Below are 27,439 nucleotides of genomic sequence, written 5' to 3'. Positions count from 1 at the left end.
CCATGTCTGTTCTCTGTCTTTTAGGTCTAGGCCTCATAGATATACATAAGAACATAGGGCGTGAGGGACTTACAGAAAGATTGCCTTAGTTGCATTGAGAAGTGCTTATTTTTGGGGAGTGGAACTTTTTTAAGCTTCCAATTCCCTTAGTAAGTTTCTTTTTTAAGACCCAGCTACAGTTAATGTATGCTTTGGCTGTATGAATTTTTATAAATAAGGTTTTCTTCTTCGAATTTACAGCTCTTAAAGTGGGTGTTACCCATACCCAATATAATTGGGCTTACAGGGGGGGGGGGCATTAAAGGCGACTAAAATTATTTTCGTTAGAGCTTTGAGTTAGTGGGGAAGGAGTCGCGGAATAAGAATGTTTTCTTTGACTGCATCATAGCGAACGAATGATCGTAAGCTGTAAAGAGAGGGATCATTCAATCGCAAATATTGACATCTAGCAAGATTATAAAGTAAATCTTCTAGTAAAGAGCAATAGTTTCAAAAAATAGCCTTTTGGTTGCGAAGATACCAAATCCGCGCACTTCAGTATCACAAGAACAAAGGAAGAAACTTAGAGAAAAAAAATTTCTGAAAATTGAGATGATGTTATACATGATGGTAAGGCAGCTAATTTTATTGATTATGCTATTATGAACAGAATACTGGCAAGATACTAGGGTATATATGCATGCTATTATTGATGTTAAAAGTAAAGATCACCATCTAGTAGTGTTTAGGATTAATTTAAAGCTGAAATTTAGGAAATTTGACTACCTTCTGGGAAGCTATGACGTTGGTAGATTCCAGGATGAGAATTTGAGAAAAACTTTCCAGGAACAGTTGATTACTAAACTGAAGAGTTTCAAATTTGAAAGTATAGAAGATGGATGGAATAATTTAGAAAAAAAATAATTGGTCAAGTCGCTGGTGGTATCTTAGGGAAGAAAGTTAGAAAAACAGCTATGAATATTAATGAATATGGTTTTTTGTTTAATGTAAAACCATTGTACTAGAATTTTTTGAGTGATAGATCATACGAAAATAAGAGAAATATAAAGAAAGAGGAGAAACCATTAAATATAAACTTAGGATGTGCGAAATGGTCGCTATGGATAAAATTGCCGAACATCTAGAAGATACAGCCAGATGGCATGATAGTAAAATATTGTACTGAAAGTTAGAAAAACAGCTATGAATATTAATGAATATGGTTTTTGTTTAATGTAAAACCATTGTACTAGAATTTTTTGAGTGATAGATCATACGAAAATAAGAGAAATATAAAGAAAGAGGAGAAACCATTAAATATAAACTTAGGATGTGCGAAATGGTCGCTATGGATAAAATTGCCGAACATCTAGAAGATACAGCCAGATGGCATGATAGTAAAATATTGTACTGGCGTGTTAATAAATTTAGGGCGAATAGTCAATCTGGACTTATAACAGTTAAAGATAGGAACAGGGCCACAATTAATAATAAGGAAAGAGTTAAAGAGAAATGGGTACAACATTTTAAGAATGTGCTAAACAGTGATAGAGATACAGGAAAAGATATACAAAAGAATGAAAAAGTTGGTAACACTTTGGATGTGAAGGAAGATTAATTTTGTAAGGAAGAATTAGTGACAGTCCTAAAAGGATTAAAAAATGATAAGGCCACATATGCTGATAGTGATGTAAATGAGTTTCTTAAATATGGTAGATATTAGGTTAGAAATAAGTCATTGAGAAATGTTGACGATAAATAAAAGTTCAAATAGGGATAAAATCCTTTTAAAAGACCGTGATAAATTTCACAAAAATACTAGATATTTCGGTCACATATGCAGTGACCGTCGTCAATAGTAGAACTATCAGTTTTACTACTATCTATCAGTAAAACTGATAGTTTTACTGCTGATGACGGTCACTGCATATGTGACTGAAATATCTAGTATTTTGTGAAACTTATCACTGTTTGTGAAATTTATCACTGTGTATTAAAAGGATTTTATCCCTATTTGAACTTTTATTTATCATCATGGGAAGGCAGTGTAGTCTCTGAAATTATTTATGAAGATCATGAATATAATTTTTAAAAAGAGGAAGTACCTAGCGATTTTCAAAAAGCTCTAATTAAACTTCTTTATAACAAAGGTGATAAGAGTGAGTATGGTAATTATAGAGGCATTAGTCTGGTTTCTGTAGGTTTCAAATTACTTGGTATGATGATAGTTTTTAGATTTAGATTGCTGTAGAGAAAGTTTTAAGGATCAAATGGGGAAGTAAAAATCTACTGGACTTAGATTACGCTGATGATTTGAGCATCCTAGATAGAAGTGTGAGAAAAATGAATGAATTTTAGATTTTTGCGAGTTCAGGGTGCAAGAATAGGTTTAAGGATTAACGTCAAGAAGACTTACTCACTAAAGTGAGGAAAATATGAAGGCGAAAAGGTAATGTTCGGTAGCGAGAAGATCAGTCAAGTGGACAACTCCACTTACATAGGTAGTACTATTAGTAAAGATAGTGGGTGTAGTGAAGATTAAAAGTGGAATAGCCAAGGCCCAGGGTGCTTTTTCACAGTTGAAGAAAGTTCGGAAGAATAAGAAGATAAGTCTGTGAACCAAGATTAGAATATTTGAAGCTACAGAGATGACAAGTATGGTTCTTATGCCTGGGTGCTCCGAAAAATGGAGGAAGATTTGCTAGACGTTTTCTAGAGAAAATGCCTATGGATTGCTCTGGGTACCCGGCTGACTGGCCGTTTCTAAAGCATTAGGCTATGCAAAAAGTATAGGTCAATCCCGCTTTCTAGGGCTATAGTGGGAGAAAGGTTGAGATGGCTAGGGCACATTCTGTGGACGAAGGGTCACAGATTACCAAAGTTTGTCCTTGTCGGCCAGCCGTCGAGGGCCCAACGAAAAGCAGTTCTTCCCCGGGTGGGCTGGGAATATGTAAGGAAAGTTTTAAAGTAAATAGAAACTTCATGAGAGGTTGTAAAGAATGATGCTATGAATAGACTGGAATAGAGGAGGAGCATGCGTAGCAATGTTTGCCTCACATGGCTTGATGCTGAAGTGAGTTTTAGCAGTAGTAGTCCCAGTAATAACCAAAAGCATTTGTTAAAATGATGAGACTCGTCAACTTAAAACTATCAAGTCAGCATCACTCTCAAGAAACAACAAATACAGACATGATAAAGACTATCGACTTACGACTATTATGTCAGTATTGATCTACGGAAACGGCAAAGCAGCCATTGTTGTTCATCCTGGAATTAATTTTAACTCAGGTCATTATTGCGTCTAAAGGCAAACATTGTAATGTAAATGGTTTTCGCAAAGATTTAGTTGTTAATGATGGGTGAACAAACATTGAAACGTTCAGGTATGACTTCACCTGTTCTTCAAAAATGTATATAGATATATTGAAATGTTTAAGACTTCTTCTGTTTCTGTTTTGATCTTAATTATGACTTGATTATAACTTGAAAGAAGTCCGTGGTTTAAGAAGCTTATGAAAAAAGTGGAAACACTATCGCAACCTTCTTTCGTTCCTTCTTTCGTAAATTAAATTCACGTTCTAAATTTATCCTAGCTAATAGTCTGTCGTCCAGTTTTTGCAAATGCATTCGATTGCTTTAGTAACATGCCACTACATAAAAGAAATTAAGTGCGAGAGAAATTATGTTACTGCTCATAAATTTTTACGCTACCAATCTAGGACGATTCCAATCAATTTAAAGGTATTAATCTATACAATTTAACAGTAAGCAGTGGGAGATTTATGTGGCCGGCAGCCCCAATTCCATCTTCGATATGAAATGATTAGAAAAACGATCAGAAATTCAATTTAAAAAGATTCTTTGTAAAAACTGTCAAAAAAAAAGTAAGGAGCGGTAATAAGACTTAAAAATAGCAGAAATTATTCTGCATATGAGGGGGATGAAAAAAAGTAGAGGATAGCAATAGCTTTCAAATGAACTCTATCATCTCCCTATGATTTTTCAGCCCGCTGCTAGCCCTGGTGAAAAATAAAAAAAGTAAATAAAAGAAATATGTCATTGTATTTCAGTTCTACCCAAGCTTGAATGTGGTTTTCTTCAATTTTTATAGTAGAGGTCTGGAAACGTTCAGTTAAATATTCTTAGACATGAGAAATTCAATTGTGTAATCTTATTTCGATCCATGACCGTTCTCGATGGTTTTCAAGTTCTTTTCAGACAATCCTACAAATTTGTTTTTTTTTATTAATTTTTACTTTCAATTTGAACATTGTTAATGGTAACCATAGATAAAAATAGCGTCAAAGAGTAATTTTTATACGTTTTAAAATTTATTTAGAACACCTCTTCGATTTTCAGCTATAATATGGTGAGATCCGCTCTTTACTAAGTGTGTTCTACACACCACAATCCTCTGATGATTCTTGTCACTTCAAGGTGAGAGCTAAATCTGTCAACTATCTTGACATGAGGCAGTATCTATTTTAAGCTTAAGTCTCGGCTTAAACCTCTGATTAGATTTCTCAACCTAGTTCATGTGATAGTATGATTAACGGCAGTGAGGTGCTAGACACAAAGCCGTTACCTCTTTGACATTCTTGAGTAATCGTGTTCTTTACACGTAAGCCTATTGCCATCTGTATGTGCTCTGCAGGACATATACCTATCTAAAATCTGCTCCATTTACGACGCTGAACGTTAGTCGCTTATTACAAGGTAGTCTCTGAGATAATCAATGTATTGGCACAAAATCACGAGCTGCTACAAAATTTACAACAAATACCTCTCAGAGATTTGTCAGTAAATGTTTGTCAGGAAATGTTTTCATTACATAACTTAAATCGGGCTTTAAGTTGGCATCTTTCTCATGCAGACACAAATAAAGCATATTCAACACCGCATCATCAGTGTACATGTACAAATGATAAAGCGAAGCTCAATTACGCTCGCTGCGTTGTATAACTCCGTTGATATACCTCGTATTATTTATAGCTCTGTGTTTCGATTTTTTTTTTTTTTTACAAAAGAGACGAAATAGCATTTTGTCTTTATTTTCCTGATTCTTTAAATATCTACTCTGAATCCCAGCGCAGACTTGCAAAACAAAACTATTAAGTAATTTATGAACGTATTAGAAAAATGTGGCTGGTTATGGTGTTCTTTTATTAAATTGAAATTCCTTAATGGGAGTTTTCTCCTGTTTGCTTAGACAGAGAGAACTGTTTGAGTAGTATTCCTTTATCCCTTTTGAAATCATGTATAGCATATGTTTTTTTTTTCTCCGTCTGTGTTTTCTGTATCTTAACGGGTTCAATAAATTCAATCCTTCTTTCATTTATTTGAAAGCTATGGTAGACAGACCGTGATTGAAGCGAAATAAATATTTCAGTTCATCTTGATCATTATCTACTGAATATGCTGTTATCTACTATTAATCATTTGAAACCGTAGCAACCAGCTATATATTCTAAGATTTCATCATTGCATCAAAATTGTGTTTTGTTTCTTTGGTATGATTGTTTTCAAGGTCTGATCTATCTTAGCTTATTCCCTTTTGTAAAATCTTTTTCGTACAGACTTTTTTGTACCAATTTGTTTTTGCAGAGGCCCCAAACCTTATTGGGAATAATAAATTTAGAGTCAGCGTAACAATTATGATATTTTTGGCAAAAAACTTCACCCAGTTCCTGTTTTCTTATTATTATTACTTGGCCTAGTGTTGGACAAGGGTTGCTAATTACGCACATGTACTCTTCAGCCACCGGTGTCTTATACTTTTAAACTTTGAAAAATAATTTTTCAATCTTTGCAGATGATCCAGTCTTGCGTAGACTGTCCATGCGTCGTGATACACTGCGCGCCTTAGAAATGAGAAGGGACACTTTGGTCAGCAATGAAATACGAAGAATGTCACAGGTTAGGATGTCTATGTCGAACGCCTCAACGAGGTAAGAATTTGGTTTTATTTCTGTCATTTGATTTTTAGCTTATTTTTTTAAATACTTGTTATGAAAAATGTCGGCCGTGTCATGGACTATTTTATGCAGCGTAGCAATGAACATTAGTAGACTTCTGATATGAAATTCAATTATGCGAAAGACAAAAAATATGTTTAGGTATGGTTGTATGGTTGTCAAGTATGGCTGCCTCTTTTTTTATTTATTTTTTTAAGGTTGTGCTATGTGGTTTTCCCCTTTTCCATTTAGTAAAAATTAAAATGATATGAGGTTTGAAAGACCTGGAGTTGGGAAGGGTTCATTTGCAGAGCACACACCTCAAAAATTTCGCAGCACAATTTTCTTTTTAGATTTTACTGAAGTTTACGGACTAATTGTCTTGATAAAATTCAACCTACACAAAATAAAACCAGTATAGCCTGTCAGGGGCAGATCCAGGATTTTTTAGGAGGGGGGGGGGGTGAAAAATTGGTTGATATTGTAAAAAAATTTAGGGGGGGGGCAAAATAGGTTGATCCGATAAACTTGCGTTAGGAGCAAGTTTAATTAACGCAAACTTGGGTTAATTAAGTAAATTACACTGCTTTAGACTACGCCGGGGGGCGTGCGCCCCTCTCCTCCCCCCTGGATCCGCCACTGTAACCTGTACAATGCAAAACTTTAACCCAGCGAAAAATCAATGCGTATCATTTTCAATTCTTGAACGCCAAGCAGGGTGGAAAGCTTTTAGGTGCAAGTCATTCCTAAAAATCGAATTATTTATAATACTCCTCATAGGTGGATGAATTTTTCACATACTTTGTTTTTTTTCCATTTTTTAAATTTGCCTCCCTTCCCTTTAATAAGTTCCTTCGCACGTGTCTGGTTCAATCCAGAAAAAACATTCATCACCGTAAAAACTCTACTCACTAGAAATTCAACCCGGCAAAGTTCTATTTGGCAAATCTCAACCCAAATTTCTTTCAACCCGTTATCTGCTTCCTTCTGCTGTATAGATATACTTTTGATAAAAAATGAATAAACATATAAACGTATATCTTTAACCTAAGTCTTCGTTTTTTTCCATCGTTTGCATTGGTATAAATTTTAAAAAAGGATAGGTGGGGTGGGGGAGGGAGATGAATAAATTTTTCCCTGCGACCTCCCCCCCCCCCTAAGAATCTGGTGTGCATGTCCGGCTCGATCTAGAAACAAAATTATACCCTCGATCTAGTTATCACTATGTAAAAAGAGTTCTTAAGGTTGAATAGTTTCGAGGCCCGTGAATTACCAGAGACACGATTTTAGCATCTAGTGGGCCCTGGTCATCAGAACCTCAATATGAATTGTAGAAAGAACAAATTTTGGACGGAGGTGCTATTAGAGGATTGAAGCTATATAGGGACATTTTAAAGAGGATTAAATAATGATAATGATGTCAATGGTGAGATAAATGATTTTGAGATGATAAAAATGACATAGAATACAATATGATGACAATTATAGACATCAACAACGAGTTATAACAAGACCACAACAATATTTGTTGTCTTGGCATTGATGATATCGATAAGGATGATGTGTATCTTCACCCACAATGATAGCAATGAAGTTGATGGTGGTGAAAATGATGGCAGCATTGGTTGGATTTGATTCCTTATAAACCTGGAAATCATATAGTTGAGTAACCCTCTTGAGTGGAAATCAAACTATACAGCCGTACAATTGATCTTGCGCAGTCTAAGGCAAATATGCATCTTGGCATGTCAATCCCTCTTTCTCTATCTATCTATTTGTCTCTTTATCTCTCTCTTTCTCTATCACTCATTCCCTCTATTTTTTCCTCTTGTATCTTCCCCACCCCTTATTTGTCTTTATGCTTGATTTTTTCATCCTACGCAAACATTGGCGTAAAATCTGATGAAGTAACACCAAACTTGTAAAATCCTTTACTTGTTCTCTAAAAAGTACACGGTTCATTTACGCACTTTCCTCAATGGATTAGTATTAAGAACCAAATTTCTGTGGAATTAACTATTAGTTTTATTTTATTTTTTGTTTTATTCTCTCTGATTTAGTGTTTAAGTGACTCGTTTCTCTTCCCTCTCCTTCACAGGTCTAGAAACCTTAGTGGAGAATTTTGCTGCGTATTTGTATCTTTATCTAACTACATTCAATTAATTATGAATAAGTCTTATTTCATTTTCTTGTTTTGCTTGTTTTTATTGCATTATCTTTTATGTGCTAAAAATTTTCCACCTGGATCGCTGAAACATAGAATTTATCACCTTAAAGATTTTTCCTGTTATTTGGATATTCTTTTGTCAAGGCTGCCGAAAGAGGAGTCGGACCAGGGAGAATTACCTTGCCCCTCCCATATTTTTGAGGAATTGTTGAAACAATTGTCAATGGGCTGTTCCAAGAGTTAGCTAATAGCTTCTGGTGAAAGTGTATGGCTGCGTCCTCCCCTAATCTTCCTGAACTGACACCCTTGTGCATCATATGATAATAATAATAATTTATTGCAAAATAAATCCTTCGCCATATTAAAAGTAACTTTAAATCGCAAAGCTAGTTTTCTGATTACGAACATTGCTTTAAATCTCTGAGAAATTCTTGGCAGGTGGCCAAAGTAGAAGCTTTAAACAAAATGGGATGGAAGGGAAGCGCTCGTCAGTATGTTGGCTGTAAGTGCCTTCACGTTACAGCAAGTAGTCGGCAAGCACAAAATTTAAATGCGTAGATAAGAAAAGCACAGCATAGAGTTTAGTTAAAATTGGAGAACCCTCCTGTTTTTTTCTTTTTTTCACGGCAATTTATTGATTTTGATCGACATTATTTTGTTCTTTGAAATTAGAGATGCAATGGATAGATACCTTTTTCGGGGGTTTTATTATAGTTTGCAAGTTTTCTCTATTAAATCAAGTATTTTTACGGAAGATAATGTTGTTGTTTTTCAGACAAAGTGTGTCAGAAATTTCAAGAGGCAGCGGCTCTGTTAGCTACTACAGCAATCAAGCTTATGAAAATGGAGAAAAAGAAGATTAGTGTGGGTAATCGGTATAAAGTGCTTGCAACTTAATATACATTTATACATTATTGACTTGATAAAATATATTTGTTTATATTAGTATCTCTACCACTGACAGTGTAACTAGAGGGGAATAATCTATGGTCTTGTTCATAAAAACTCTAAATAATAAAAAAAAATTGACGGAAAAATGTTCACACTTTTAAGCATTTCGTTTTGTTTAATTCTGTACTTTTATCCGTGACAAGAACAAAATACACTGTGTGTTTTCTTTTTTTTGGACATGGATATTTATACCCCCTGCTTTGTCAGATTTGCCCCTTAAATAACCTTTCAAAGTTTCATAGATGTTACGCTGGACTTCACGCAGATTTCTTAGTCCACGCTATTGTGTAGATAGAGTGTAAGATGTTATTTTCTTCTAGCTTTATCATTTAGAACGAATGGTCGTAGAAAATTGGGAGGGGTCATTCAATCACGAACTCTTGAATATAGTTCTCTTTTTAAATGACGAATGATTTTCCCCATGGGTATTATCGCCTTCGTCCTCCTTAGATTTTGAAAAATACCCTTCTTTTGGTATTTTCATTGAAAAGTACCCTTTTTTGTATTTTCATTGAAAAATTGAAAAAATAATATCCCCCTCCCCAGATTTTAAAAAACAAATTCCTGCTATTTTTGTACCTGAATCCACTGGACACCCCTTTTTTTGGTATTTTCATTGAAAATTGCCCTTTTTTTATTTTCACTGAAAAATTGAAAAAATGAGATCCCCCTCTCCAGATTTTTAAAAACGCATTCCCCGCTTTTTTTTGTAATTGAATCCATTGGACCCCCTCCTCTCCCCTCTTCGCATCATTTCCCAAGATTACACATACAGAAATGTTGCAGACATTTTGACTGAAAGATTATTTAGGGATTCGTTCCAAATGAATTTATGGCTAGACAAAATTCATTGTGTAAATAGACAAAGTTAAACAGTGAGATCTGATAAAAATGAGGTTTACAGGAAGCATCCAGCCCAAAAAGCAATGTTAGTTTAAAGTAAAGCTTAAAACTAAGAGAAATTACCAAAACAAGAGTGGGACTATGGCTCTCTCAACTCGTCCTTTCTTTTTGTTTGGACTAAAGTTGAGTTGACTAAAGGTAATAAAGTCAGATGAAAAAGTCATATAACAGTAATTTTTTTTTTTTTAAGTAAATCAAAATACCAATTTCTGGAGGAGAAAACACATTGATACCGATGCATATGTTCACTCACTTTAATTATTCTGTATTGATGTGACTTATGTTTTCATCGCAGTTTTTTTTCAATCCACTTTCTTTAGATATATAGAAAATTAATAAGTAAAGTAAGCTTTGAAAAACTAAGATTGGCAGTATCTGGATCAGTCGATTTGGTTTTCAGTAAAAAGTAATTGGTACTCTAACCAAGAAAGTGTGTACAGCTAATTATATATTAAAATTCGGAACTTAGTGAGTGATTTAATAGAAAATAAAGCTACTGGCACCATTGATAGTGCATTGCCGCTTAAGCCAATCTTCAGTTTAATATATTTCAATTGGGATTTCAACTGAAATCTTTAGTTTATGTTATAATCTTTAGTATCCAGACACAAAATCTTTTAAAATCAGCTAGATTCTTTCGTTTTGAAGCTTTTTTTTAAATACAAGATAGCAAGTCAAACGTTATGAGGTGGAACAGAGGCTAGCTCTTTTTAAATTTCAAAAATATAAGAATTATGTTCTTTGGCAAAATCGGTGATTTTTTATGCTTAGTCTCATGGAAGGGAAAAACTGAAAATAAACTTTATTTAATAAACTATATAATATATTATTATATATTATATTATATATTACATTATATAATATATTATTTAATAAACTTAATAAACTATATTATTAAGTTTTTGTAGGTAGCCCTATGATTTTGATGGGTAACACTCGACGTAATCGTTTCGTTTTTCCTTAGATACGATCCTATATCTCCTCTCTTGTGCAGTTTCCCATAAGCTTTGTGACTCTTGAAATTTTAGGCTTCAATACGACTCCTTAATTTTTGCTGAAATTTTTTTCTTTTTTTATTCAGTTTCGGGGGGAAACACGCCTGAATTATTCGGTGAGAAAAAAAAATGTTTTTCCACTTTAGTAATTAAGACAGATAAGCACTTGAACGATGCCTTGACCTTCACCCATCCAATCGCTTAGGATCAATAGTACAATTATCACAATCAACAGAAAAGAAGGGTCCGTAGACAAGCAGCATTATCATTAGCAAGTGTAAACCATGTCTTATGGCTTACACAATTTACAAAGACAATACAATTATGTTTTGGACATAATGCTTTTCCGTAGCTAGGGATTGGTTTATTCTAAATAGGAGCTAAGCAACCTAATTAGCTATCTACTACTACTAACAACTCATCGCTGCACCAAGTTGCCTAAGGCCAACACAGCTACGTACGCCCCGCCTCCATCCCAATCTATTCAAAGCTTCACTTTTTACACCCTCCCAGGGGGTTCCCATTTCTTTTAGATTTTTATTTATGACGTCCTCCCACCTCAGACGAGGACAACCTGCTTTCTGTTTAACCCTAGACGGTTGGAAGAAAAGGACAATATTCGGTAATATGTCATCCTTCATCCGCACAACGTGCCCTAGCCATCTCATCCTTTCTTTCACTATAGCCCTAGAAAGCGGGATTGAACCACATTTTTCGTACAGCTTATTGTTTGAAATACGGTCAGTCAGCCGGGTACCCAGAGCAATCCGTAGGCGGTTTCTCTGGAAAACGTCTATCAAATCTTCATCCGCTTTTCGGAGCGCCCATGTCTCAGAGCCATATTTGACCACTATCATCACTGTACCTTCTAATATTCTAATCTTGGTTTGCAGATTTATCTTCCTATTCTTATAAAAATATATTTAACTTTGAAAAAACACCCTGAGCCTTGGCTATTCTACTTTTAGCACGTTCACTGCTCCCATCGTCTTTACTAATAATACAACCAAGGTAAGTCAAACTGCCCACCTGATCAATCTTTTCGATGCCCAATGTCACCTTTTCATTTTCACTTATTCCTAGCCTTAGCAACTTAGTCTTCTTAACATTAATTTTCAGAAGCTATTCTAGCACCCTGAACTCGCGCAAAACCTCTAAAAGTCCATTCATTTTTCTCACACTTTCATCTCGGATGATAATCATCTAGGCATTAGTCTGGTCTCTGCAGGTAGCAAATTACTTAGTAATATGATACTTTTCAAAAATATTCAGGAATTAGTGGTTTCTTTAAAGATGGATGATCACATGGGTACCCATAAAGGGGGTGGCAGCCCCCCGCCTCCCTGGCTGAATGAAGCTTTGCTATATTTGTATTAATTTAAAAACTTTTCCCACAAAATAGGTTTTTCAAAGAAGAGTAAAGTGCTCGATTAGGCCAAAAATGAGCAGAAATAAAGTCAAATAATCTTCCAAGCGTAAAACTACTACAAATAACTGTCAACAAATAAATGAAACTCAAAACGAACAGAAATTATAATAAATAGCCAAGTCAAAGTAAAAACGAGTAATAATTAACATTACTAGGGCTCATAGCCCCCATGCCTTTTCTCAAGCCCAGAACATAATTTAGGCTTTACCAAAAAAAGAAAAAAAAAAAAAAAAAAAAAAAAAAATTAACGTGGATTGTCAGTGTAATATGTCAGTTTAATAAGTACTGATATTTATTCCTTAAAGTAAAAAAGAGAGTAAAAAAAAAGTTTTAATGTTAATTTTTGCTCGTTTCGAGTTTGACTCGGCTATTTATTTTAATTTCTGTTCGTTTTGAGTTTCATTTATGTATTGATAGTGATTTGTGGTAGTTTTACGCTTGGACGATTACTTGACTTCATTTCCGCCCATTTTTGGCTTAATGGAGCTCTTTACTGTTCTTTATAAACTTGTTTTGTGGAAAAAGTTTTTTTAGACTATTTGTCTTGTTTGTTTTGTTTTCACGAAAAAAATTATATCTTTTGTTTTTTTTTTCTATAAGAACCCGTACTTTGGCTTGCTATTCGTATGCTGGAAGAAACTTTTTCAACAATTTTTAATCCTGACACAAATAGTATTTTTGTATTTAATTTTATACCTCCTTAAGTTTACCTGAAAAAATAAAACTTAATATCATTCCCAAAGGATTCTATCTATACTCTTTGTTAACCTAGATACACTTATAATCTATTTATTTATTTAAAATGTGAGAGCAGAAGTAGTAATAGTAGTTGTCCCGAAACCTTCAACTTAATACCCGCAGTCGTTCTCAATATATTGCTAATGTGTCTTATTGGCAATCGAAAACACAATGCCTTTTGATTTAGTTTTAAAGCAGTATTTTGTCATATAGAATAATGGGCTAGGTGCATACTCGTGGGGGGTGGACATTCCTAGTATTCCTAAAGACATAGTTGTTGGACTATTCTTCCATACTGAGCAAAATGGCCGTCTCAACATTTTGACTGGATTTGGTTGGGAAGTATATCAGCTTGATAAACGGGCTAATTGTCCTCCAGTCTCTTTTTACTCTTATTAAATAAAAAAAACAAGTTTTTTAAACTGAAAGTAAGGAGCGATATTAAAACTTAAAATGAACAGAAATTATTCCGTATATGAAAGGGGCTGTCTCCTCCTCAACGCCTCGCTCTTTACGCTAAAGTTTTTTATTGTTTTAAAAAATAAAGTTGTGAGACAGAGTCAAACTTTGGCGTAAAGAGCGAGCCGTTGAGGAGGGGACAGCCCCTTTCATATACGGAAGAATTTCTGTTCGTTTTAAGTTTTAATGTGGCTCCTCACTTTCAGTTTAATAAACTTGTTTTTTTTATTTAATTTCTGATCGTTTTTTAGTTAATGCAGCTTTTATTTTGGCTCGCCGTCATTGAATAAGTAAACAAAATTTGCATAAAATTTTACTTTTCTTTTGCTAAATGGCTGTCTCTAAATTTGGTTCTGACGTAATTTAAAAATTAACTTACGTAACGAACTTCTATATTCGTATATTTTTCTTCTGGCAAAAAATACAAAGTTACAGATTTTTGCAGACATGAGCTTGAAACTTATGTTATAAGGTTTTCTGATACGCTGAATCTGACGCTGTGATTTTTATTAAAATTCTTTCACTTTTAGGGGATGTTTTCCCGCTCTTTAGAAAATCAGGTAAATTTTCTCAGGCTGGTAGCCTTTGATGAGTAATACTAAACTTAATAAAATTCATATATTTAGAATCAGCATTATAAGCCCATTCTTTTGATACATTTATTGACATCAAAGTTCCGTTTTTAAAAGTTTCGCTAACTATTGAGCCTTATCGCTGGTTTTTTTTTATTGTTTTTTTATTACGTATTTGTTATTACGTATATGAGGGGGGTGTCCCTTAGTCAATACCTCACTCTTTACGTTCAAATTTAAAAAAATTTTAATCCACAAACCCCTGAATCACAAATGCAGTTTAATTTGAATAGATAGCTCTTTTGAAAACACTAAAAAAAAACTGTAGCGTAAAGAGCGAGGTATTGACTTTGGGGAGAACCCCCTCATATACATAATAATTTCTGTTCATTTTAAGTTCTAATGTTGCTTTATACTTTCAGTTGAAAAAACTTGTTTTTTAATTTAATATCTGATCGTTTTTTAAATAATGCTTGGAAATACGGCGCCCCCTTCATAGAAATTTCCCTTATCCCAAAGAAACATCCTCCACGGAAAGATTCTCCCGAGTAACCCCCTCCTCCAGCCTCCCCCACCAGAAAAAAAATTCTTCCTGAAAATGTCTGTATACTTCCCAACAACCAATACAATATGTAAGCAATGGGCAAAGTTCATAACTTGCAGCCCTTCCCCTGGGAACTGTGGGGGATTACGTCATCGTAAAAGACGTATTTATTTGATTCTCGACTATGCTGAACAAAATGGATATCTCAAAATTTTAATTGGGTGACTTTGAGAAAAAAATGGGCGTGGGAGAGGGCCTAGTTGCCCTCCATTTTTTTGGTCACTTAAATGGGCACTAGAACTTTTAATTTCCGTTCAAATGAGTCCTCTTGCGATACTCTAGTACCACTGGGTCAATACGATCACCCCTGGGGAAAAAAAAAACAAACAAATAAACGCGCACCCGTGATCTTTCTTCTGGCAAAAAATGCAAAATTCCACATTTTTGTAGATAGGAGCTTGAAACCTCTACAGTAGGGTTCTCTGATACGCTGAATATGATGGTATGAATTTCATTAAGGTTCTATAACTTTTAAAGGGTCTTTCCCCCTTTTTTCGAACATCAGCCAAATTTTCTCAGGCACGTAACTTTTGATGGGTAAGATTAAACTTGATGAAACTTATATATTCGAAATCAGCATTAAAATTGTAGCAATAGAACTTTTCTTTGTAGCAATATAACTTTTCTTTGTAGCCATAAAAAGCATTCTGGCCGTCCTGATAGCGTTAATGAAGATTGATCGCGTCAAGTCTAAAATTATACCTTAAACTGTGAACTTACACTTTATAGGTACTCCGATAGCACCGCTTATAGCGCTAAAGATTGTGTCAACTAGGCTAGCGCCGCCCTCAATTAATGGGAGAAAATTGAATATGTAGACATATAAATGTGGTCTCTTTTTTCTCGAGCTATATGGAGATCCGATTCCCTGGGAGTGTTTACCTCGGAGACATACGAACTAAATATATATTATTAGACTAGATGCAGACATATAAAATGAAATAAACACAGATAAAAAAGGTAATAGATTTATTGAACTTACATGCTTAGGTGCACAGCAATGGGTCACTTCAAATGACAATAACAGTGACAACGATGAAAGAATATAAGAATTCTGTCTGAATGGTCCTGAATCTACATTACGAATCCTCTCAAAAATCACTTCTACCCCACTATCAAACATAGCTCTTCAGTCCTGCGCTGTAAGAACTGGCTCACCATTGGCCCGAGTGGACCAAGGATGTGTACCCTTCGTCCAAGAAATTGTTTTAATAATTTCTACTGATTTAAAAGTTCAAACGGCTCTTATAGTTTAAACGTCATTAGAAATGTTTTGCGTAGCATATTTTTGTATTACTCACTCTCTTAGTGAAATATGAGGCTTGGATAGCGCCGTTCTTTGTCTGTGGGTGACTGCACTTTTTCTCTTTGCTGATTAAGGACTTTTTATTTTTGAAACTAGATTTAACTTAATTAGAGGAAGTCGGAGTTATCTTTAGAAAGAAGGAACTTTATTTTTGTATTTTAAATACATCGCATTTTACGCTTGGTACATATTACCCTTCCTATCAATTAATGATGCCCCGTCAGTAGTAACTGCTTACCTTCGGGCTTTTAAAACGTCCGCCATTTATTAACTATTTCTTTAACGTAATTATTTTATATTTATGTTATGGCTTAATCAGGAGTGTTAAACATTTTCTCTATTACTTTTCTTATTTAATTCTACATCCCTATCTAAAATTCATCTACCGGACTAAGATTATTCATGGTCCTAGGCTAGCTACTATACTAAAGATTTTTTTTTAATTCAATTTTTACAAGGCTTTTTTTTATTTTGCTGTCTATATGGCATACTACATTCTATCTACGCTACATTAAATGAATATCTCGACAACGCTACACATAACTATCTGGACATCTAACACTACGTACAGAAACGATTTAAAACACACAATATTGGGTTTACCATATTCACTGGTAACATTAAAACACTTTCACTATTGGGATTTTTGAGTTACCAAAGTTTTTAAGAAGTAACATATGTAAATTCACATCTATTTCATTACCTTCGAGTCCTTAGTGTACTCAATCCTCCTGTTGTAAATTATTGTCCTTCACTCTTGTCGTCTTGGCAAAATTCTTTAAAGCACTTACGTTGTGGTTTCTTCATGGGACAGTTCAAGCCCGATTGGGTTCACACGACAGGCTTCCTCTAATTGTCAACTGGGAAATAATGCTTCCAATTACAGGTGTTGGAATATGCCATCAGAGTTCATTCTCGCCTGCTTTTTGAGAGTTCATAGGGTGCCTTATCTTTTGGGATACTTTGAGGCACTTAGAAAATGTATTCTTGTATGAAATTGTTCTTTGTGTCTCTTATAAACTTGTTAGCTCATGGCTTGCGTCTATTAACCTTTGCGGTGATTTCTAGGTTAATCACGGGGGAATTGAAGTTCTTTAAATTGGACATTGAAGTTGAACGGGTTGACATCAAACTATTGTGACTCCTTCGACAAATTGTCTTTAACTTCAACTTCAAATATCTTCAAATATCATTTAACTTCAAATATCGTTAAATATCATTTAACTTCATCCTTCCACCTGATCGATGGGGTTCTCAGAATTAAACTTTAAATTGTCTTTAACTTCAACTTCAAATATCTTCAAATATCGTTTAAATTCAAATATTTTTAAATATCATTTAACTTCATCCTTCCATCTGATTGATGGGGTTCTCAGAATTAAATTTTAAATTGTCTTTAACTTCAACTTTAAATATCTTCAAATGTCATTTAAATATCCTTTAACTTCAAATATCGTTAAATATCTCTTACTGATCTGGTACTGATCGAGCTGGATACTAAGATTCAAATATAGTGTTACCTGATACGTAATACGGTTCATGTTCGAAGGAACACGATCAAAGGTAACTGTTGTTTTCGCAGACTAAGCTGGGATGAAAATTGCCTGGAGTCTATGGTGAGTACTCTTCGTTGGTTGAGGTATGATGAAAATAGATGCTACTAGGTTGTATCTGCACTGGGCAACTCATTGTAATGCTCGATATCCAATGTGCCCATCCGCCTCCTGTAATAAAAATATCGAGGCAGAATCACACGTTCTTTAAAGTAAACACTCATAGTACAAATAAGTCACGTATTAATTGGGTACATTAATTTCTAAGCTATGAGACAGAATTAAATAAATACACTAATGTTAGTACTCACAATGAAAAATAAAACAGAGATGTCCTCAAATTTGTTTTGAGAAATAAACACCGATAAAGGGCTTATATAATTCTTCAATACTTATTAAATAAACATAAAGGGCTTACATAATTCTTCAATACTTATTAAATAAACATAATTTACCCTACATTATTAAGTTTGAGGTCTAATTTTACAACATATTTCATGCCTGCATTGTTCACACACGTCCGTGCTGTATAAGAAATGCATGTTGCAGTGTCGTAACCACAAAGTTTCACGTAAACAACACTACAATTAGGGAACAAAACATAACAAGGACGAGTGGAGACCTCTATACCCACTCGTTTTCTAATGTCTTCCCTATTTCTTGGCTTAGACGTTCTCATGGGGCTCCGGGTTTAACCTCTGCATTTCAGCTGTTCCTCCGTGTTCTTCTTGTCTTCGTCTTTCTTTCTTGGTCTTCGTCTTCCTTGGTTTTCGCCTTCTTATTTTTATGACTTTTCCGTCATTAAAAGTCAATAGGGTTCTTATGGTCAGGGTGGTTGCGAATACAAAGCATACAGCAAATAATATGTTCAACCAGACATTGGTCGGGAACAATCTGTATCTATTGTCTACACATGTCAATCTTTGGTCTTCATTTGTAAATGGGGGAATCTGTGAATCTAATACTTCTTTTATTTTTGTAAGCCTTATTGTCCCTTTAACATTTTTTATTTTTGACCATATAGAGGTTTTTATTTCCTCATTTTCTATATTGGGAATACTGTACGACAGGTTGATCGCCTTGAAGTTAGTTATTTTGGGACTTATTATCTTTGTGCTTGTGGTAATTAACGGCGTTCGGATGGTTGACTCTTTAGTTACGAGTCGACACCCTTGTTTTATGGTTATCGTACCCACATTTTGTAATAGTAATTCTGTTTTGTAACTTGGGTCTATTCTTTCTGTTTTATTGTAACAAGATAAAGTTCCCAAAGTTTCTCTTGGAACAGAAAATCGTGATAGTGTTCATAAATATGAACAGGATCAGCTCATAATTAGACGCTTCTGTACTGGTATTTTTTTTTGATTTTATAAAGCTGTCAGATAGAAGGGTATAGCCTACTGAATTGCATTGTTTTAAAACTAAACTTCTTTTCAAAATACCCGACGCTCCGAATTAGTCGTGTTTACTTCAGTCAATAAGAACGAAGTTGCTATGTCAAAACATACCTAACACTGATTGAAATTTTTACGGGTTTGATGGGGATAAAGAAATATAGATTTCAAGAGAAGACTTCTTTAGTATTCACTATATTAAAATTAGATAATTTAATGTACATGTTGCTCAAATAAATTTCGCATAAACTAAAAAAAAGGGAGAAACAGGAAAAAATTGACAAAATAAACGTTTTTCACTAAATGAAACACAGTCTTTTCAAGTTAAACATAAACCTTAGTCTAATTTAAATAAATTATCAGGTTCTAATTAGTTTAATTGAGATAATTGAATTTTAATTATTAACTTATTGGGAAATTATATTTTAATAAATAATTAAAGTAAAAAATTTAGTACGAATTGATTACTAGAATAATTAAATAAGAATTTGACTGATATTTTAAGCAAGAAAAACGAACAAAACGGCAAGTAAAAAAAGGGAGATTAAACACATAAAACCTAAAAATCAGAGCAAAACACGATTCAGATCAAGCTCTAGCTATGAATAGTGTCAGATTATCGAATTTTTAAGTCAAGTTAGGCATATTTGATTTACTTTTGATTAATTTTCTTCATTGTTTAAATTTTTTTTTCAATCTTCACGTGGAAGGCAATTTCAAACAAATGAACTTAAGAAAGGGGTAGGTACCGAAGCAGTACTGCAAAACATACACTAAAAGCCCTGTCTTAATGAGTTTGATAATGTTTGTAGGGATTCTAGATCTTAGAAAGCTCTTATGCCCATTGTAGAGATCAGGTTTCGCCTTGACTTAATCCATGTATAAGACCATTAGTAAAGATATCACCGTCATCACCTTGCAGTCTTCTTATTGGTAGAAATTAAACAATTAGTAAAACATTTTTTGTTTTGTTTTTGATGACATCAATCTTTGTTCGGACATGGGTCGATTTTTCATAGAAAATCTGAGGAGGCCTGAGTCAGTATAGGTAAGATATAACGTGACTGACTTGCGAAAATATGTCACAAAAATTAGAGCGCAATATATGTCATAGATAAACCAATGAAATTAAAGGACATTTTTGTCACAGAACTATAGAACAATGATCTTTCTGTTATTGTATACGTCATAGATATAAACTAATGAAATTAAATTTTTCGCCAAGGAGCTAAAGACATTAATTTCTTTGTTTCTCTTTGAAAGTAATGTTTAACGCAGAGCTGTAGGACAGCATACGTCATAGATATTACATAATGAAATTAAAAAGTTTTGTGTTTTTTTTTTTTTTGTTTTTTTTTTCGCCTCGGAGCTATAAGAAAGTAAACTCTCTGTTTCTCTTTCAAAGCATTCTGATCCAAACAACGAAAACTTAGCTCATTGAAGTTTCAATTCAACCTTTAAGTATTGCTTTGACTGGCCCTGATTTGCATTAAAAATACTAATTTCTTACACTTGAAGGATTGAGAAATATCCCTTCCTACGGTCGTTTAAACACAAAAAAATTAAAAAAAAAAGTCAAGGGCCGTGAGTTCCTCCCCAGGCTTCCCACAAGACGTGGTCCAACACCAGTTGTCGTTCTAAGTCGACCACGAGCTTTCTACCTTTGGTTATTTTCTGTTCCAACCTTTCTATTATCCTTTGAAAGGGCATAGGAATAACACTAACAAAAATAAGATATCTAAAACTTAATCAAATCCTTAGTAACATAGACTAATTTAGTCTAAGGTGCGCAAAGTATAGCAATCAAGGATGCTTGTTGTAACAAAACATTGAACGTAGATTTAATTAAACTGAAGTACTAAGGTATGTCTTATGTCTAGCTACAAAAATGAAACCTACATATGCTCATGCTCTCTCGCTCTTAAATAAATAGAACAACATAAAAAGAAAATTGACATTTTCAAATAAGCAGTTTTTAAGAACAATAGACAGACTTTTGACAACCTTTCTTAATTGTGTTGAATGGTATTTGTTTATAAAAAAAAGCAATAAGTTAAGTCTGATATTTGCCTAAATTTCAAATAACCCATAAAATTAATAAGCGCAAATAACGCGGATATTTATCCACTAGGGGACCTAACGTGTGCGAGGGGAGTCGACCCCATCAATACAAATGACACTCGACCCAAAAAAAATACATTCATGTATTTTTAATTATTCCTCGTAAACAAGCATGAACACTGGCTTGTTTTACATCTACATGGCTCTAAAGCAACCATGGTTCAAAATTCAAATTTGAATTTCTTGTGACTCATCTTGCGGAGCTAATTCAGAATATGAATTTTTTCTTTTTTTAACACCATTATTCAGATGAAGGTCATCTGTGTAGGTAAAGGAGACCCTTTTAAGACCTATCCTCATGCCTCCATTTTCTGTGATTAACGGTTTTTTTCGCCGAATTTCTCGCCTAATGCAGAGTTCCAGTCACAGCTGGGTAACAACTCTTTTTTTTTTGCTTCCTTCGGCGACTTTTGCTAAGCTTCCTATTGGATGTGTGCTTATGCCGCTGCCGCCAATGTTCGTAGTGCTAGCTACCGCTGGCACCAGTTATTGGGGTGTATGTGCGGGGTCACCACTTTTAAAGGCAAAAATGACGCAAAAAGATTGCTATGCCACTTACTCGAATGACGCAAAAAGATTGCTATGCCACTTACTCGAATGACGCAAAAAGCTTTCTATGCCACTTACTCGAATGACGCAAAAAGATTACTATGCCACTTACTCGAATGACGCAAAAAGATTGCTATGCCACTTACTCGAAGGAGAGAACCCCTTGTCGGCCCTAATGTTAGTGAGATTCCGGCTCTTACCCCAACGGTTCTGCAAATATCGGGTTTGGTACTACCATATTAATAGTATACCCTGTCCCAGGGTACGATAGCGCGATCGAGTGGTCAAATGGCCACTCCCTAAGGCCAAATGTACCCGCCTTGGGTTACGGCTAGAAAATCTCTACTCTCTCCTTGGAGGTAACAACCCTCCCTGTCAATATTATAATGACGGTACCTTGTAGCTCTATTCCTACCCTGCGGAAAACGGGTTACGGAAAATACTACACAGTTTGTAGAAAATACCTTACTTGTATTCTTCCAAAAGGGTCACAAATGTAATTAAAGAAACGAAAATAGGTCATTTATCTGAAAGGAAAAAAAAACAGGGGTGGAACCCCAACAGTAGCAGTGTTATCCTTGAACAATAAGTTTATAGCCTGTGCCTGTAGTAAGGCTGAATTAGGACCCCATTTGCTACTATTATGCCTAAAATTCTTCTGTTTCTACCTACGTTTCATCGGTCCAGCTAGATTTTGTTTTTCTTTACGTTTTATCTTTTATTTTATTCTTTCAATTCACGGTACAAATATTTTATTATTTAGTAATATACGGCACTACTACATTGCATTTATTACTAACACTAAAAAAACTACTAATTATACACTTGCTTCTACTTGTTAAAAACTGAATACTATTTTTTTTTTTCATTTTACAATTCTTTATTGAGCCTTTTCTCCGTTTTTTCTATTGTACCCAACTCTTTGAGGGGATACAAATTTATTTCTAATAGCCAAAGTTCAAGCAAAGCTGCTCGAAATTTTGCTAATGCGAGCGCCGCCAAAAGCGAAGTCCATTTACCTTCCTCCTTTGACAAAGCCATTTCTGTTTCAATATACAATTTTTATTTAGTCAACTCGATTCAGTTTTCCCAACTTCCACCAGTTATAACTTAAAGAAAATAAAAATATTGTATATATGTATAATAGCGTTGAAACAACTCAGAATTTTTTTTTTTTTTTTTTACTTAACCTATTTTGGGGGAGGCTATTATCTCCTATGAGATATCTAAAGGGTTTCCTTGTAGTAGCTTAGCGGCAATAGGCCTAATTACTTTACTTATATGTCTGTATCTCTCTAATAATTGCTAGGCTAAATACAGACATATAAAATGAAATAAACACAGATACAAAAGGGCAATAGATTTATTGAACTTACATGCTTAGGTGCACAGCAATGGGTCACTTCAAATGACAATAACAGTGACAACGATGAAAGAATATAAGAATTCTGTCTGAATGGTCCTGAATCTACATTACGAATCCTTCCAAATCTGATTTACGAATCCTCTCAAAAATCACTTCTACCCCACTATCAAACATAGCTCTTCAGTCCTGCGCTGTAAGAACTGGCTCACCATTGGCCCGAATGGGCCAAGGATGTGTGTCCTTCGTCCGATAAATTGTTTTAATTATTTCTGCTGATTCAAACGTTCACACGGCTCTTATAGTTTAAACTTCCTTAGAAATATTGTACGTAGCATCTTTTTTTATTACTCACTCTCTTAGCGAAATCTAAGGCTTGGATAGCGCCGTTCTTTTTCTTGGGGTGACTGCACATTTTCTATTTGCTTATTAAGGAATTTTAATTTTTTAAACTAGATTTAACTTAATTAGAGGAAGCAGGAATTATCTTTAAAAAGAAGGAACTTTATTTTGGTATTTTAAATACATCGCATTTTACTCATGGTACAAAATCTGATTCTTTTGATGTATCTATTGGTACCAAAATTCCGTTTTTTAGAGTTTCGGTTACCATTGAGCCGGGTCGCTCCTTACTTACAGTTCGTTACCACGAACTGTTTGACAAAGGACACTAGAACTTTTAATTTTGAATCGAATTAGCTCCTTTAAAAGTGTCTAAAATATCTCTACCTTTTACAGAGTGGTAGTGCCTACGATATTGCTTATATGCCATTTTGAAAACCTGCATGCATACAGTTTTTTAGTTTAATTGAAACGTCCCCTAAACACTTCCTAGAAGTTTCACTTTAATACTCTTAGCGTTATTAGTTACAGTATATGTAGTTGTAGTATTAAAAGTATACACATAGTGCCTTTTGGCTAGTTCAAAATCCCCCATAACTTACTCTTAAATGTCTAACTTAATTATATAAGTTATTCTTGAATATTGCTTTTCCACAAAATAACTTTTTCCAAAAAATAAGTTTTTCAAAAACAAATAAACAACTCTATTAAACCAAAAATGAACAAAAGTAGAATCAAATAATCTACCAAGCATACAAATACCACAAATCAGTATCAATAAATAAATGAAAACCAAAACAAATAGAAATTAAAATAAATAACTGAGTCAAACTAAAAATGAGCAGAAATTTATATGAATAGGGTTCTAATCAAATAATTCCCAGAACTTTCTACTACGTTGAACAGAATGGCTATCTCAAATTTTGATTGGTTGTGTTTGGAAAAATGGTGGGTGTGAGAGGGGTGTTTGTTGCTCTTCAATCACCTTCGACTATTAAAAAGGGCACTAGCCCTTTCAATTTCTAATCAAATGAGCCATTTTTTAAGTTTCTACGACAACGCTTTCTATAAAAACTTTATATGCCCTCAGGGAATAACTTACAACCCTTGTCCTGACGTCTCTGAGGGGTTATCATCCTCTACAACCTAATTTCCAGAACGTGGAACTACGTTGAAAAAAATGGCTATCTCAAAATACTGATTGGATGTGTTTGGGGAAATGGTGGGCGCAAAAGGGGGTTAGTTGCCCTCCAATCACTTTCGACTATTAAAAAGGGCACTACTCGTTGAATTTCCAATCAAATTAGCCACTTTTGAAGTTTCTACGACAATGCTTTCTATAAAAACCTTATATGCCCCCAGGGCATAACTTACAGCGCTTGCCCGGAGGGCTGTGGGGGGAGTGTCCTCCTCAAAGACGTATTTTCAAAATCTTTGAACTACTCTGAACCAAATGGTTATCTCAAAATTTTGATTGGATATGTTTGGGGAAATGGTGAGCGTGGAAGGGGTGTTAGTTGCCTTCCAATCACTTTCGGCTATTAAAAAGGCATAAGCCCTTCAAATTTCCAATCGAATGAACCCTTTTTGAAGTTTCTACGACAACTCCCTCGATACGAAGAGCCCAGGGCTAAAACAAAGAAATAAAAAATACATTGTGCCAACATCGTTCTTTACTTAGACAGCGCTATTGCGCTGCCTATGATATGACTCATTTTCAGTTTTGACTGTCATTTTGGCTTGATTTGCTCTAACTTTGCCCCCCCCCCTCAGGATTTTGACAAAATTACGCCACTGCCTCTACCGGGGTCGGATGTGTCCCTAAATAATACGAGCAGATGTGTGCATTGCTTTTATTGCTGCTACAAAGACCTCGTCTCTGTTAACTGGGCAAGCTATTTTTTAACTACTTTGTAACTGCACATTATTGTGAAACACTAATAGTAGTTAGATAAATATATATTTTTTTAAACAACTGAAAAACACGGATTATCAAACAATTGGTGATACTGAACTGTAAGTAAGAGGCGACCCGACTCAATAGTAAACGAAACTCTAAAAAACGGAATTTAAACATCAACATACATCAAAAGAATCGAAATTTTATGCTGATTTTAAATATATATGTTTCATCAAGTTTAGTCTTAGCCAGCAAAAGCTACCAGCCTGAGAAAGTTTTCATTATTTTCGAAAAAAAGGGGAAACACCCCCTACAAGTCACAGAATTTTAATAAAAATCACAGCATCAGATTCAGCGTATGAGAAAACCTTATTGTAGAGGTTTCAAGCTCCTAACTGCAAAAATGTGGAATTTACTATTTTTTGCCCGAAGAAAGGTCACGGATGAGTGTTTATTTGCCTTTTTTCGCCACGGGTTATCGTATCGACCCAGTGGTCCTAGAATGTTTCAAGAGGGCTCATTTGAACGGAAATTGAAAGTTTTAGTGGTCTTTTTAAGTGACCAAAAAAATTGGAGGGCAACTAGTATTACTCTTTACAAAAAAAAACTACATTTTCATGTACAAGCTATGCATACCATTCTACCATCGGAGACTCTTGACCATTCAACAGTAGCCACAGTAATAACTATCTATGATGTAATAAGTGAATGCAATATTTATACACGCTTATCTTTTGACAAGATAATAATATATGAAATACACAATTACAAGAATCAATTTTTTATGAAAAACTTGGTTTTTCTATAACACTGTTGTTGCAAGTGTTAATTTTAACATTATATCCGGGTTGCAGCGGTAGCTAGCAACCTAGACGATCACGTCCAATGTTAAGAAATATAAAAACCCATAACTCCTAAAAAAAAGAGTCAGATCAAAACAAAAAGTACACCATTAGAACCGCCTTGTCCGAAACCCCTGTATAGGAAACCTTCTGTCCCTTTGCTTCAACAAAAGTGGCAGCTACTACAGCATTCTGCCTAAACCGATCTTTTTTTTTTTTCTTCCATAGATAGCTTGGCACTGGAACATCGTAGAGAGTTGTTCAATGGCTCATTTTAAAGGAAATTAATGGGGTTAAAAACTTTTTGTAATTAAAACAAATTATTTTTAAAACAGAGTCAGTTTTTCAGAAAAAAGAATCTGTTTTCAAAACTGAATCAGCCGCTCCTTGACTCGACATTTATTCTTTGCCATACTTGGGATTGAACCCGTAATCCTCTTATTACGCTTCGTCTGATATGGCATGCTTTCATCCACCGTAGTGTGACAGGGTATTCAGTAGTTTGATTTTTTCAACAATCCGGAATGCAGCGGTAGTTAACAACCTAGTAAGAGACGATCACTCCCCATAATAAAAACTAAAATAACCCATAAATCCTAAAAATAGAGTCAGATCAAAACATGAAGTACACTTTTAAAACCGCCTGTGTAGTTGATTTCCAGATAGAAAATATGTTTTTGAGGAGGACACTCCCCCACAACCCTCAGGGCAAGAGTTTTAAGTTATGCCCTGGGGGCATATAAGGTTTTTATAGAAGGTGCCGTCGTAAAAACTTCAAAATAGGCACATTCAAATGGAAATTCAAAGGGCTAGTGCCCTTTTTAATAGTCGAAAGTGATTGGAGGGCAACTAGCCCCCCCCCCCACGCCCATCAGTCCCCCAAACACATCCAATCAAAAGTTCGATACAGCCATTTCGTTCAGCGTAGTTGATTTCCAGATGGAAAACATTTTTTTAAGGAGGACAATCCCCCACAACCCTCAGGGCAAGGGTTTTAAATTTTGCCCTGGGGGCATGTAAGGTTTTTATTGAAGGAGTTGACTTAGAAACTTCAAAACAGGCACATTCGATTGGAAATTAAAGGGCTAGTGCCCTTTTTAATAGTCGAAAATGATTGGTGGTCAACTAGCCCCCCCACGCCCATCATTCCCCCAAAACACATCCAATCGAAATTTTGAGATAGCCATTTTGTTCAGCGTAGTTGATTTGCAGATAGAAAATATATTTTTGAGGAGGATACTCCCCTACAACCCTCAGGGCAAGGGTTTTAAGTTATGCCCTGGGGGCATATAAGGTTTTATAGAAGGAGTTATCGTAG

The 27,439-nt window shown here is 34.7% G+C and overlaps 1 protein-coding gene across 1 annotated transcript in view; it reads left to right on the top strand.

Moving 5' to 3' along the window:
- Positions 1 to 9,048, top strand: part of LOC148946850 (chitin synthase chs-2-like) — an 88,463-nt gene extending 79,415 nt beyond the window's left edge. The window contains exons 16-17 of the mRNA XM_089096668.1: positions 5,792 to 5,927; positions 8,876 to 9,048. Coding sequence (XP_088952794.1) covers positions 5,792 to 5,927; positions 8,876 to 8,963 — 224 coding nt within the window. The 3' untranslated portion in view covers positions 8,964 to 9,048. The remainder of the gene's footprint in view (positions 1 to 5,791; positions 5,928 to 8,875) is intronic.
- The last annotated feature ends 18,391 nt before the right edge of the window (positions 9,049 to 27,439 follow it).

The sequence above is a fragment of the Artemia sp. Qi Xiang Cuo genome, chromosome 11 (assembly GCF_049724085.1).
Source record: "Artemia sp. Qi Xiang Cuo chromosome 11, ASM4972408v1, whole genome shotgun sequence".
In the NCBI taxonomy this organism is placed as follows: Eukaryota; Metazoa; Arthropoda; class Branchiopoda; order Anostraca; family Artemiidae; genus Artemia; species Artemia sp. Qi Xiang Cuo.
The sequence above is the reverse complement of the archived record's forward strand: the minus strand, read 5'-3'. Positions and strand labels throughout refer to the sequence as shown.